Source organism: Lissotriton helveticus, chromosome 10 (genome assembly GCF_964261635.1).
Source record: "Lissotriton helveticus chromosome 10, aLisHel1.1, whole genome shotgun sequence".
In the NCBI taxonomy this organism is placed as follows: domain Eukaryota; kingdom Metazoa; phylum Chordata; class Amphibia; order Caudata; family Salamandridae; genus Lissotriton; species Lissotriton helveticus.
This window is the reverse complement of record NC_136071.1, coordinates 150154143-150167766: the sequence shown is the minus strand read 5'-3', so window position 1 is coordinate 150167766 and position 13624 is coordinate 150154143. Positions and strand designations below refer to the sequence as shown.

Genomic DNA, 13624 nt, shown 5'->3' with positions numbered 1-13624 from the left:
AAGCATAAGGCTCCTGGGCCACCACTGCCAGCAGGCCATGGTTGGCACCAAAAATCTGAGTTGGTTGCAGCGCCCTCAGGTTTGGCATCAAAACTCCATCTGAAGTCAGCCACTTGGGTACCGAGCCAACCTGCTCCATCTTCGGCAATGAAACATGAATCCATCTCGCTCCGAAGATTTCGAAACGGGCGCTGAGATCCGGTACTGGTACTCCAGTTGAAACCGATTCTCTCCAAAATGCAGGAGAAACTCGATGCCCGCCAGAGGCAAATCCAAATACAGCCTTGCACTGGGCGAAGTCTGGCCAAGACTGTGGTTCTTGTGCCACCTCCATCTAAGCGCTAACTCTTTTTTGGGAGAGGCCATTGATTACTGGTGCAATTTTAGAAGTCTGACTAGGCCACCAGTCCCTTGCACCCTTCTACAACATCTTCTCCACCACCTCCACCTTTACCCTCTTCCCTCATTCTATGGGTGATCCATGAGACATCACTCCTCAAGGGTCCCCACATTCATTCCCAGGTGTGCATGGGACCTTTGATGCACCACAGCCCCTTGATGTTTAGTTGGCCTACAGCCTTGACCCTCCAGGGGACGCTGACTTAAACTTGTACCCTACTAGGCCATCTCCTCTTATCTGGAGCTTATTGGCAAGGCTACAACTTACCATCAGGTAACACTCCATAAGGAGCCTAAAGAGTAGGATTTCATTTTTGAAATTCTTCCCACAACACACATGGCAACATAATATCTCCTTATGCTGCAGGGTATGATGAAACATACCGATGAGCTTTTTAAAGATCCTGCGCAAGCCCGTATTATCACTCCCATGGTCATGTGCGGTGTGTTTTTAATTAAAAAAATATGTATAATATTAAAAAGACCAATCCTCACCCTCTGACCCCATTTATGTCAGAAGGCAAATTCCACCCGACTCTTGTTGTCTCCAATGCCCATAAGAGGGCTAATTTCCAGGCTTCCAGTGAAGCTCCTCTTCCTGATAAGCAAAGTAAGCGAATTGATGCCTCTGGCAAAATTGTAGCAGCGCAGTACGCCAATCACTGGCGTATTGCTACTACCTTGGGTTTAATGGCCAGATACAATCGTATCCACTGGGGCGAAATGGAGGTGCTCCTCCAGCTCCTTCGAGAGGAGCATAAAAGGAGAGGATAGGAGCTTGTAGCAGAGGACAAGTTTTTTTCTAATACCTTCGTTAGGTGCGCCCTTACTGTACAGACACTGCTTCCAGGAGCATTAATACTAGTGTTCTGTTGCGTCGCCTTGCCTGGCTGCGCATATCTGGCTTTATGCCAGAGGTGTAACAAAGCCTTTTAAATGTCCCTGTTGATATGGAACACCTGTTTGGCCCTCAGGCTGATCAGGCTCTTGAGGATGAAGAGGGACACAGAAGTTGCAAAGTCAATGGGTGCATTACAAACACCAACTCGCCGTGGTTACCTTCACTGCTCCTCCTATAGGGCGTGCCCAAAAACCTCTCCCGATGCCTCTTCCTCATACCACCGAGGGAAGAGTCACCACCCCTCTCCCCGAGTCTACTACATTTGCAACAAATCAAAGGATAGAGGCAAAGGTGCTTCCCCACATGGTGCTGCACCCACCACAAAGCAGTGACTCTCTCCTCCAGCCCCCCATCATCCCCCTCCATCATGCCACACCTGTTGGGGGATAATTTCAACAGTTTCTCCCCGCTTGGCGAGCCATAACATCGGATCAGTGGGTGTTGGACATTATCCAACATTTTTATTGACTGGAGTTCATCACCACACCTCCAAACATTTCACCTCACACTCACAAGCTCTCTGGAACACCAAACATTCAAACAGCAAATTCAAGCTCTTCAACTCAAAGTAGCCATAGAACCCGTCCCTCTTAAACGTTGGGGGTTTACTCCCTGTACTTCCTAATTCCCAAAAAGGATGGGTCATTGCGGCAAATCTTGGGTCTAGGACCCTTAAATCATTACATCCTGTCGGAGTATTTCCATATGGTTACTTTCCAAGATGTGATCCCACTTCTACAGCAAGGTGACTTTCTCTCAACCCTAGCCTAAAGGACGCCTGCGTTCACATTCAAATAGATCCGGTGTATCACAAATGTTTAAGATTTGTGATAGCAGGCAAACATTACCAATTCAAATTCCTCCCATTCAAAGTGACTGCTGCACCTTGAGTATTCATCAAATGCCTAGCATTGGTAGCACAGCACATTTATACAGACAAAACATCTGTGTATTCCCATATCTTGATGACTGGCTTATCAAAACCAGCACTCTTCCTCTGTGCCAACAACACACTCAAAATACTATAGACCTGCTCCATCAGCTAAAGTTTCACTATCAATTTCCAAACATCGCATCTGCAGCGTTTACAGATTCATCTGTATCCAGGGGCTATCCTAAACACACAGCTGCGATTAGCCTATCCCACTACAGCAAGAATCAAACATTTCCAAATGCTACTACCATGTTTCTGACTCAATCAACACGATTACACATGTGTATGCTGCAGGAATGTCTAGCACAACCATGGTCTCCGTCACAGGCGCATTTAGAGGATCTAGTTGATAGAGAGCTGAACTCATCACTCTTCTGCAGTGGTGGAACACAACCTGTTTAAAGGGGGGGGCTTTCATCGACCTTGTTCCCCTCCTCATCCTGGTAAGATATATCACAGGTTGGGGTGCTCGCTTAGAGAATTTCACAGTCCAAAGTCTCTGGGACACCAAACACTGTGATCTTCACATCAAGTACCTAGAGCTTCAAGTTGTTCACCTAGTATTGTGTATCTACCTCACCTAATCAGCAATGTGTTTTAGTATGGACGGACAATATGACAACCATGCACTATGTACAAAAACGGGGCGGCGAACACTATCTACAGTTATCACGCCTATCGTAGACCATTTTGTGTTGGGTTCTACATCCCAACATTCATCTCTTAGCAGAACACTTCCTAGGAGCAGAAGACAACTGCAGACCTCAGCAGAATGCATCAATAAGTCCACGAGTGGGAACTAAACTCCAAAGTCCTCTTCCCTTACTTCCACAAGTGGGGGGGTTCCACAAATAGATCTGTTTGCAACAGCAGACTACACAAAATGCCCAGACTTTGCCTCCATGTTCCCACAACCACTAACCAAGGGCAATGCTCTATGAATTAATTGGTCTTGGATATTTGCCTATGCTTTTACGCTTCTCCATCTTCTTCCATTTCTGGTTCAGTAGCTCAGGCAAACATCTCACACTTATACTGGTGGCTCCCACATGGGCTTACAGCCCTGGTTCACAACACTTCTTGAACTCTCAGTAGTTCCACACAAGAAGCTTCCCCCTCAACCCGGACCCTCTCACTTAGAACCATAGAGAATTAAGGCACCCAAAACCCAAGGAACTCAACCTAGCGATTTGGCTCCTGAGATCGTAGAATTTGGTTCTCAGTCTCCCACCTGTTTGTGTTACCATTCTCAAAGAAGACTGCAGGCCTATTACTAGACCAGGGTATGCAGCTAAATGGAAAAGATTTGTCTGTTTCGATCATAATCGTATCAATCCACTTAATTCTACAATACAAAACACTGTTTCTTTCTACATCTATAACTCTCTGGCCTTGCGTTCACTTCCTTACGATTACATCTTGTTGCAGTGGTCGTCTGTGAGAAAGTGGCTCTATATATACTCGACCAGAATAAGGTACAGCGTGTATAGAGTCCACAAACCCCAGAGGTATAACCGAAATTAAAGCCAGGAGTAACCTTACTCTCTAAAGTGGTAGCTTGGTCGAGCAGTAAGGCTGTACCAGAGGACAGTGTAAAGCATTTGTTGTACACACTCAGTCAGCAAAAGGTTTCACACACTCAAAGACTGAACTCCAGGCCAATTGTTTTTATATCAAAAGGTATAGTTGTTTTATTTCTAGAGCCAACAGGTATAAACAAATATACTGTTCTCAATATGAGAGGTCTCAGATGAGTACTTTGCAGAAAGGCAATAAACTTTGTAAAGACAATAGGTACAGGGGTTGCAGTAGGCAACATAATTCTACACACAATTTAGCATTGAGCTCAATGGATTTCCTAATATAAACACAGATGATTACTTTTGTAGATTACTTTGGTAATTCCAGGACTGGCTCCTAGGTTTAGTCCTGGTGTCTAAGCTGAAAACAGTTTAGCAAAAAGTTTTAGGTATTGTAGTGATTTTTCAGGAATAAAAAGCTATTTTAAAAGTTCACACTTTGAAACTTTTCAAAAGGAATCTGGCAATGTTATCCAATGGGAGAAAATTCAGGTTGCAGGTAAAGTACGAACTCTTTACTTTTAGTAATCCAGTACTGGTCTCCTGGGGCCAGCACTGGGCTCTCAACTCAAAACAGGGAAGTAATTACGTTTCAGTATTTCGTATGATTTTTAAAGAATATTTCTTGTTTTCAAAAGTAGACAGAGGAAATTTCATAGAAAAGCAGACAATGGATTCCTATGGAGAAAATACAAGTTACTAGTAAACCCGGTAAGGATTACTTTTGCGGTTCAGTACTGGGCTACAAGGTACAGTACTGGCTTCTCCCCTGATCACAGGTGAGTACTTCGGAATTCGGGTGATTTTATATGAATATTTTTAGTTTCCAAAACTACACACTTAGAAGATTTTTCGAGTCAAACCAGTCAATGTTATCCAATGGCAGGTAAGTGTGTTATCGGTTTCCAGGTGAGTACTTGGCTGGTGAAGTTAGGGTTCCGGGCATAGACTCGGGGGTCCCCCAGGGTCAGGTAAGTACGGTTGGTTCACCCCCAGCGCCACAGGGGCGGCCGGGTGCAGACGTAGTTAGGCCCAATGCTATCCAATGAGGGAAAGGAGGCCTCCGGTTGGTGGCTGCTGGGTAGCAGGCTACGAGGCTGTGGGAGCTGAGCTCCTGGTCACTTGCTCAGGTCAAATGGGGAAGTAGGATAGGGTACAAGTTGCACTGCCAGGGGCACTCGGGCGGCTGGGTGCAGGATGCTTTGTCGGGCACATAATGTGTTATTCAATGAGGAACTTGAAAAATGAACAAAGGCTGCAGGCTCGGGGATGAAGGATCTTCTGGAGCGACCAACACTTCGAGGGGTAAGTTGGGGTCTTGGAGGATAGGTAGGCACCCAGGAGTTGGGCACAGGGGGCCGTGGGGCACCAGGTGCAGGGTTGTCTTTTGAGGTCGGGAAATCTTACCCTTTGCTGGTCGCGGTCGGAGGGGCTCACAGAGGCGGCATGCCTTTGAAGCTTCCCCTGCCCGTCCTGGGGGAGGAGACCTAGCACCTCACCCAAGATGTGCCTTTTTGAAGGCCCAGGAGAGCGGGGGCTCTCCACCCAGGGGTCCAGCAGCATGTCTGCTGTGTGGCAGCCACTCAGCCCAGACGTGGATTGTAGGTTAGGTTTTCAGGGGGCATCTCTAAGATGCCCTCTGGTGCACTTTACATTAAATCCCACACTGGCATCAGTGCGGGTTTAATGTGCTGAGAAGTTTGGTACCAAACTTGTCAGTCTTCAGTGTAGCCATTATGGTGCTGTGGAGTTCGTAGTGACAACCTCCCAGCACCATATACTCTTAATGGCATCACAACACTTACAGTACCCAGGAGTGGCCCTGGGTACTGTAGGGGCACAGGGCTCATGCACCTGTGTCCACACCTCTGGCATAGGGCACCCAGCTAGAGGGGTGACTGGAGTATGCCAGGGCAGTGGGTTCTGTGGGCATGTCACACAGGGGTGTGTTCCATGTCGACTCTCTGTTTAGTTCTGTTACTTAGACACTCAGCCTGCAAAGGCAGTGTGTGGGTGTCAGAGTACAGGGCCCCTGAGGGTGATACAATACGTGCTGCAGCCCTCAGGGGTCTTCTCTGGTCACCATGCCCTGGGTGCCTAGGGTACCATTTACTAGGGAAAAGGTGGCCAGAGATGCCAATTGGGTTTTAGTTTCAACACAGTTTTAGGGAAGGAACACAGGCCCTGGGTACCTAGTTGGCAGGAACCCAGGGCACACTCAGTCAAAGCACATCAGCAGTTCAGAAAAAAGTGGGGGCATACCAAGGCAAGAAAGATGGCACTTTCTCACATCGTCTATCTCCAAAATAGGTTACACTTTTCTTTGTTTAAAGTACCTGTCCTCAAAGCTTTTATGGAAGGCCATAAGAGTGTGATTCCACCTCAAGTTCCATCTGCACCTAGGTGAATCTTAACATTGTCCTCCCAAGACTTATGGGCCTATATTTCGAACCACTATGTAATTGTTCCCTCCAGTTTCTATCTTGTAAGATCGCCTTTTTGATTGGCATCACTTCACTTAGACATGTTAGTGAGCTCCAGGCACTAACCCTAGTAGAATCTTTCTTCCAGTTACTCAGGGATAGGGTGGCTCTTCGCACTAACCCAGAACTCCTTCCTAAAATGGTCTCCCCTTTCCACCCTAACCAATCAGTTGAGTTATCTGTATTCTTTCCTCAACCAGACACAATTACGGAAACAGCTCTTCCTACATTAGATGTTAACCCCTTCCGTGCGCATGAATTTTTCACGCTGTGCAGGAGTTTTTATTAATTGGCGAGATTCGGACGGCCGGAGGCTGTCCTCCACACACGCCCACCGCGACGTGTGACGGCACCCGGCCGTCACAAGTAAGCAAGGGGTTAAAAGAGCTTTGATGTATTACATAGACAAAACTAAAGACTTTCGTAAAACCAAGCAACTCTTGGTTGCTTCTTTGCCCCCTCACAAAGGAAAGTCCATATCCATATCAGGCATCGCCAGATGAATAATTAAATGCATTCAAACATGTTATGCCAAAAGGACTTTACTAACGTCCCCTACAGCACGCTCTACTCACAAAATAGGGGCCTCCACAGCTTTACTGGGTAATATCCCACTAGCTGATATATGTAAAGCAGCTACATGTTCTACACCACGCACTTTCACCAAACACTAATGTGTGGATGTTCTATCACACCAACAGGATAATGTATGTATGGCAGTGCTACATACACTTTTCCAAACAAATGCAACCCCCACAAGTTAGCCACCACTTTTGGAGTCACTGCTTTACAGTTTATGCAAAGCATGTGTAGCTACAACCACACATGCCTTGAACGGATTATGTTATCTTACCCGGTAAGCTTCTGTTTTTGGCATGTAGTGCTGTAGATTCACATGCGCACACCCTCCTCCCCAGATACCTGTGGCTGTTGCAATTCCTTTACTTTTACAAACGCATAGATGTCTCTTTACGGACACTTACCTACACTCCATTCTCACTGCTTGCGGGAAAACAATCTAATAATTGAGTCGATGCCCAAGTGCTTTATCACCAAGAGGAGGAGTTATGTATGTTAATTATATTTGTAAAGCACAAATGAATGACCCCAAGAGGGTCTCAACGCTAAACTTTCTATAATAGGCCAGAATTACCAGGGAAAATGAAAAAAAAAAAAAAGCCATGTTTTGAGAAATTTCTTAAAACAGGCAAAATCTGTACAAGCTTGTGTATGTAAGGATAGCTTTTTCTAGTGATGGGGGATGTATACAAGAAAAAGTTCTGCCCCCGTATTTGGCAGTGCGAATATGGTGGGATGAAGTAAGAATTGTTAGCTGAATCTGAGGTTGCGCGTAGGAGCATAAAACTGTAATTTCCTCTGTAGATAGAGCTGCCCATTTCCAAAGAAGGACTTATGTTCAAGGCAGAGAAGTTTGAATAAAAAAGCACTTTTTTATCAGAAGCGATTGCAAGAGTTTCAATGTGGGCTCTGATGGAGACGGAATGGCAGTTGGCAGATCAGACAGGCAGCAGTATTTTGTAACACCTGAAGCTTAGCTAAAAAAAAGCGTAATGTGCCACGACCATAGGGACGTTTCCATAGTCTAGGCGACTCATAACAATTGCCCGAGTAATAAATTGTCTGGACTGAAAAGGAAGCCATTGAAAAGCTCTTCTAAGCAGGCGCATAATTTCAAAACTGGACCCAAAGGTGGAGTTAATTTGTTCTCTCTCAGAGAGGGCATCATCAATCAGTATGCCCAAATTTCGCACTACCTTTTTGTGGGTGGGGGACTGGTCCCAAATCCAGCGGCCACCTATCATAAGACCAATAGGAGGAAGCTTTTCCAAAAAGCTAGATTTCCATCTTCCCTGTATTTAGTTGAAGGCAGCTGGACGACATCCATAGGGCTTTTTTTTCTCCATACAATCCCTGAATCTGATCTTGGTGGATTAAGGGTTTTCCCCCCCAGGGTAATAAGTTGCGTGTCGTCTGCATATGAGAATTTAGAAACCGCAAGATCTTATCACTTAAGCCAGAAAGGTGAAGAAAAACGACTTGGCACACATCTGGACCCAACACTAGATGGTGGGAGTATGCAAAGCATGTAAATCTACAGCACTACATGCCAAGAACAGATGCTTACAGTGTAAAATAATCCTTCCTTTTGTCTCATTATATATGAAAATGTTTATTTTACTGCTGATATTTGAAGCAAAGTATGGCTCTAATTGCATTTAATATAGCTGTTCACCCATGTGTCTCTAATGCCTAACCAACATCTACATGTCTGTGTTGCCTCTTAGGAGCTTGAGCAGAAACTGGCTTCACAGGAGCAAGATGCATCTATCGTTCGGAATATGAAATCTGAGTTGGCACGTCTCCCTAAGATGGAGAAGGAGCTTCTGGAGCTCAAGGAGGAAAATGCCTATCATCGGTATGAATGGCTTCTTGTCTTTGAACATTCCAACTTTGCAGGAAGTTTGCTGTAACTTCAGTGTGAACAAGATAATTTAACAGTGCCCAGCTGGCAATACATCTTTCTCAAGGGTACTATCTGACCCCATTTGGTCTACATGGCAGACAGGAGTTACTTCACCACAATGATGGTGATTGTGATCGTTTTCCACTGATGTTCTGGGGTCCATCATACTATGGCTCTGCATACTGGGCCACGTACAGCCAGTGCTTAATTTGAGCAGGTGGTTTCTGGTGCTCCGAAGAGGCACTTAATTGTCAATGCTAGTTGTCTAATTTATTGATGAGCACAACAACAATTATTTATTAATTCAATACAAATGACTAATACTTGCCAGCCACGCTCTGGGGTCCTGGAATAGTCTGAATTATCACACTTGTAGGGTTGTGATGGTTATTAGTTAGGTTAAATTGTCACACTTGTTGGAGCGTGATGATAATTTGTGTTGATACTGTCATGGCAACGGTTGCAGTGGTAATGGATGATGCAAGCTGCAGTGGCTTCCTGACGAGGGCTCCGACACTTACTGTTCTAACAACCTAGGCACTGAGTACAACCCTTTCCTCACTTGACTCTCAGGGTAGCTAGGGCTGGGCAGTCAAATGCTTTTGAGGGAGATAGTGTGGGGGACAAGAGATCAGAACTCACTGGTCAACCAACAGACAAATGGCGTATTGTCCAGCCCAGTGCTTATCCTTTTGTATACAAGAAAGTACTTTAATTTCACAGCAGAACTAAATACTACTAAATTCAATTGGAATTGCAATTACATTTTTGGATCTCAGTTAAGATCTTCAGTACGGTCTACACACCCTCGGTACCATCTTCCAGCTCCACAAGATATCTAATGTCTGTTTCCCACAGGATATGCCTTAATTTAGGACAGATTCAAATCACTTCTGGTTTCCCCTGTGATTAAATGCACTACTAAGTTCAGGCGTTGACCTTGGCACAAAGTCTTAGTTTCTCACACTATATTCCTCTGCATGCTTGTAGTTCGTTGTTCCATTTGTAAGCTAAGCACCACTTGACTTGCTTGATGGTTGTAGCAGTTCTAGTTTTGCCGCTGGCGCAACTATATGGGCCTCAGCACTGGCCTCACTTTGAAACAGAAATTTCTTAAGGGAGTAAGCGCAGTAGCTCATGTGCAGTGCCACAGCTTCTTTATTGGGGGCGTTCCTCAGAGACTAGTACAGACAGGTGTCCAAGCACAGCAGAGATAGTATCTGGGCTGATTCATAGGAGTGATGTGTCTTAGGAGTTTGCGGTCTTCCAGGCTAAACTAGCTCAGCTTCAGAGGCGCCACATCTCCTCTTCTCCTGTGTCTTAAACATCAGATCTCCGACCAATGGCAGGCTGCTAGATAACTTGGTGGTGCTTGTATTTCCAAAACTTTTGTGTAGTTCACATGGAAGCGCACAGAGAGCAGGGGGCACCCTCGTGGTGTGGGTTGTTTCTGGTGTCTTTCAGTCTGATTTCACGGGGTGTTCCTCTTTGCAGTAATACATTTGGATTCTCCTCCTGGACTGTGTGTCCTTCTGCAGGGCATTGCACCGTGACACTTTCTCACCTTTAACAAAAGAAACTGAAATCCAGCTCCTCACTCCCAAATTGCAGTACCAGGAAGAAATAACTGGTAACTGTTGGCTAACAGTGTCCTCATTGATTTTCTAAATGTATCCCTGACTTCATCCTCCTCACTTTATTGTCTAGATCTTCACCATCCAGCTAAGGGACTGCCTGCAATGCACCTCTACAGTCTAGGAAGCTGTGTCCATCCTCTATCAAGTACAGTATTAAACCAGCGGTATCCAAAATGGATCCCACTAGTCTACTACTGAGACTGTCACTACACACAAAGTCCTACAATTGTAAATGTGCTACGCACGCGACCTGCATACCAAATATCAGCGCATGGTTATAGGGTTCACAAAACAGCTTAACTTTATACAAGAATAACTAGCAGGTATGTCTCTCCTCACATGGAGAAAAGGGTCTGGTTCATACTACTGATTAACAAAATATGGTTTGCGGCCATCACAGTTTTATGTGATGCACCCATGGCGTCCAATATCCACTATGAGGGCACGCTCATACACAAGTTTCGATGGAGTCTGGTACTTAGTGCAATGTGCATGTCTTTTTAGCATGCCGGGGACATCCTAACAGTGACATACAAGCCTTGTTTTATATTTTTATTGAACTAGAACATATAGGCGTTGCTTGAAGATGTCTACCAAAACCTGGATGTTGACCTAACCAAAACAAAAAAGACGTCACATTACTACTTGCCTAGATGTTCTTTGAAAGCATATGGTCATGTATTTTGAGCTTCATGTATTTTTGTCTGTGTTCCTGAAAAACAGACCACATTTGTTGATTTGTGTTACATGATCCACAAATAACATAAACAAGTGCTAGAGTGATAACTAAAAGGAGGGGTGGGCCAAAAAAGCCACACCCTCTGGAAAATACTGGGCCAAAGCAGGTCTGGTATTGGTAATAAAGTTACCAAAATCAATATCTGAAATATTTTTAACTTCTCCGGACTTTTGGGAAACAACTCGTGGAAACAATGTTTCACCAACCATTACCACAAAACGCATACTGCAAGGAAGGTTGCAGAACAAGCTCCAGAGAGCAGTGTGATATTCCTGGCACATTACCCAATTGTTTATGGGCAAGTTTTAAAAGCTCCAGAAAGGATATAAAGGCTAGTAACCCATTTTGCCTTTTCTAGGGATTTACCAGTATTTTTGGAACAAAGTGCTTCGTGTACTGGTACAGGTATAGGAGAGATGGCAATACTTATGTACAGGTACGCGAATAGAAAGGGTAATTAGTGAAGAATGTCCTAATTAGCGGGTACAGGTGTGGGGCGACGAATCGGGCCAGTAGTACAGCGATAGCAAGAGGAGATTTGGCGTACAGGTAAGGGAGATATGACAATACTTATGTGAGGGTACAGGAATAGTAAGTGCGAATTATGTACTAGTTGGGGGGTATAGGGATGGGATGGGGACCCGGTTCACTAGTAAAGTGATAGTAAAGGGGTTTGCAGTAATGGTACATGGATGCCATAAATTGCTGAATCGGGGTCAGGCATATAAAGGAAGGCCGAAATACTGGTACAGAGTTATGAAAGAGGCCTGGTGTACTGGTACATTTAAAGCTCATCTAGTGCAGGTCTAGAGAAGTGGTAAGGAGGACTGCTGTACTGGCACTGGTGCAAGTGTAGGAAGGTGTATTAGTAAAGAATTAGGAAGACGCACTGGTATAGTTAGAAGAACTGGTGTACTGGGTCGGAAAAAGAAGAATTTAAGTCATTTTTGGTATATTTATAAGTAAAGATATGTAAGGGTTCTCTGTACTGGCACTCGCACAGAAATGGAGGCTGGTGTACTGGTAAAGAAATAGGAAACAGGACTGATGTCATGATTCCGGGCTACAGAGGGGTACCGTACTTAACTTGGACACTGGCATACCAGTATGCAGAGAGGAAGCAGTGCTGGCATGCGGTTCTTTTATAAATATGGACGTAATGACCCTAATAGGAGCAGCTCACGTACTGTATATGTGAAGGGGTACTGGCGTGACAGGAACAGCTGAAGCCAAGTTGCTAAAGAGAGACAAGCAGCTTCTGTGCTGCTATTGGCATGGCTGTACAAATGCACTATAGCAATGATGAGACAAAGGCCTTGTGTGCTGGTGCTGGGGGCCGATTGTGATCGGAGGTGTGCAATCATGTGGCGTGACGAAAATGTGTTTTGCTGCCAAGATGGAAAGCTGAGAGAGCCCGAGGAAGTGAAAAATGGTGCCGTCTTTCTAGGTGGCATAATGAAGCAGGTGTGGCTAGGAGGGTATGCCTTGTACCTGGGGTGCGTGAGGAATGCTGCTTGCAGCTGGCACACGTGGAGGACTGATGTCATGTAGGATTGCTGGCACTCTGCTATGGGCTTGAGGGGTAAATCCATCGCCGAGTTTGCAAGAAATGATGGTAACCTGTTGCTGGAATAGGCTGGAGTGAATGATGCTTTGCTGCTTGGAAGCACCAGAAGGCTGGAATAACCTGTTGCTGGTATAAGTGGACGAGCAATGCTTCAGGAAGATTGGGGGTGATTGCTTGTTTCCTGGGTACGGGTGAAGCAGTGATGCTTAGTTGGTGGGGTGGTGATAGCAAGCTGAGGTATGGGAGGATCGATGACTGGTGGATTGGTTTTGGAAAGTGAAGCTCTGTAGTTAAAGCAGGTGGGTAGTAAAGGCTCTGTTACTGCCATAGTGATGCCCGACTGCTGCGTGGGAGAAGAAAGGCTGCTCTTTTGTTTTGGTGGCCTAAGTGTGTGTGAGGGGGTGCCCTGTACCTCAAAACCCCATGCCCTTACCTTGCTTCTGATCTGGACACTTTCCGGATGAGCTTATGGGGTCCCTCGTGCTCGGCCTCGCTGTCCGACGAGTCCTCTCTGGGGGCCGCCGCTGCCCCTGCTGCCGCCGCAGACGCCGGGGGTGGTGCTGGGCGTTCCCGGGCCCAAAGTCCCTCGTCTCCTGGGGATTGCGTGAAGCTGAGCATTGTTTGATTTTGGGTGCTGCAAGAGTAACTGCTTCACCCGGCATTGCAAACCCCAGTTCACCAAAATTATTACTGCATCTTTGCCTAAGTTCTTCCTCCTCCTACGATTCCCAACGCCCTTAATGGGTTAACCGTGGACGCATGCTTTCAGCCTTTGAGCCGTGGTTCTGCAAGCCTCCAGCGTGTACAGGGCCTACTACCAGTGTGATTTTGTCCCTGGCCTGTGCTCTTCCATGGGAACGGCGTTCCCTAAGCCGAAGGGACAGTGTGTGTCACTGGGG

General features: G+C 45.7%; 1 protein-coding gene across 2 annotated transcripts in view; it reads left to right on the top strand.

Moving 5' to 3' along the window:
- MAD1L1 (mitotic arrest deficient 1 like 1) overlaps positions 1-13624 on the top strand; it is a 2576418-nt gene that overhangs the window by 89024 nt on the left and 2473770 nt on the right. For both annotated transcript variants that reach the window (XM_078664968.1, XM_078664969.1), the window contains exon 7: positions 8604-8734. In XM_078664968.1, the coding sequence (XP_078521094.1) occupies positions 8604-8734 (131 nt within the window). The remainder of the gene's footprint in view (positions 1-8603; positions 8735-13624) is intronic.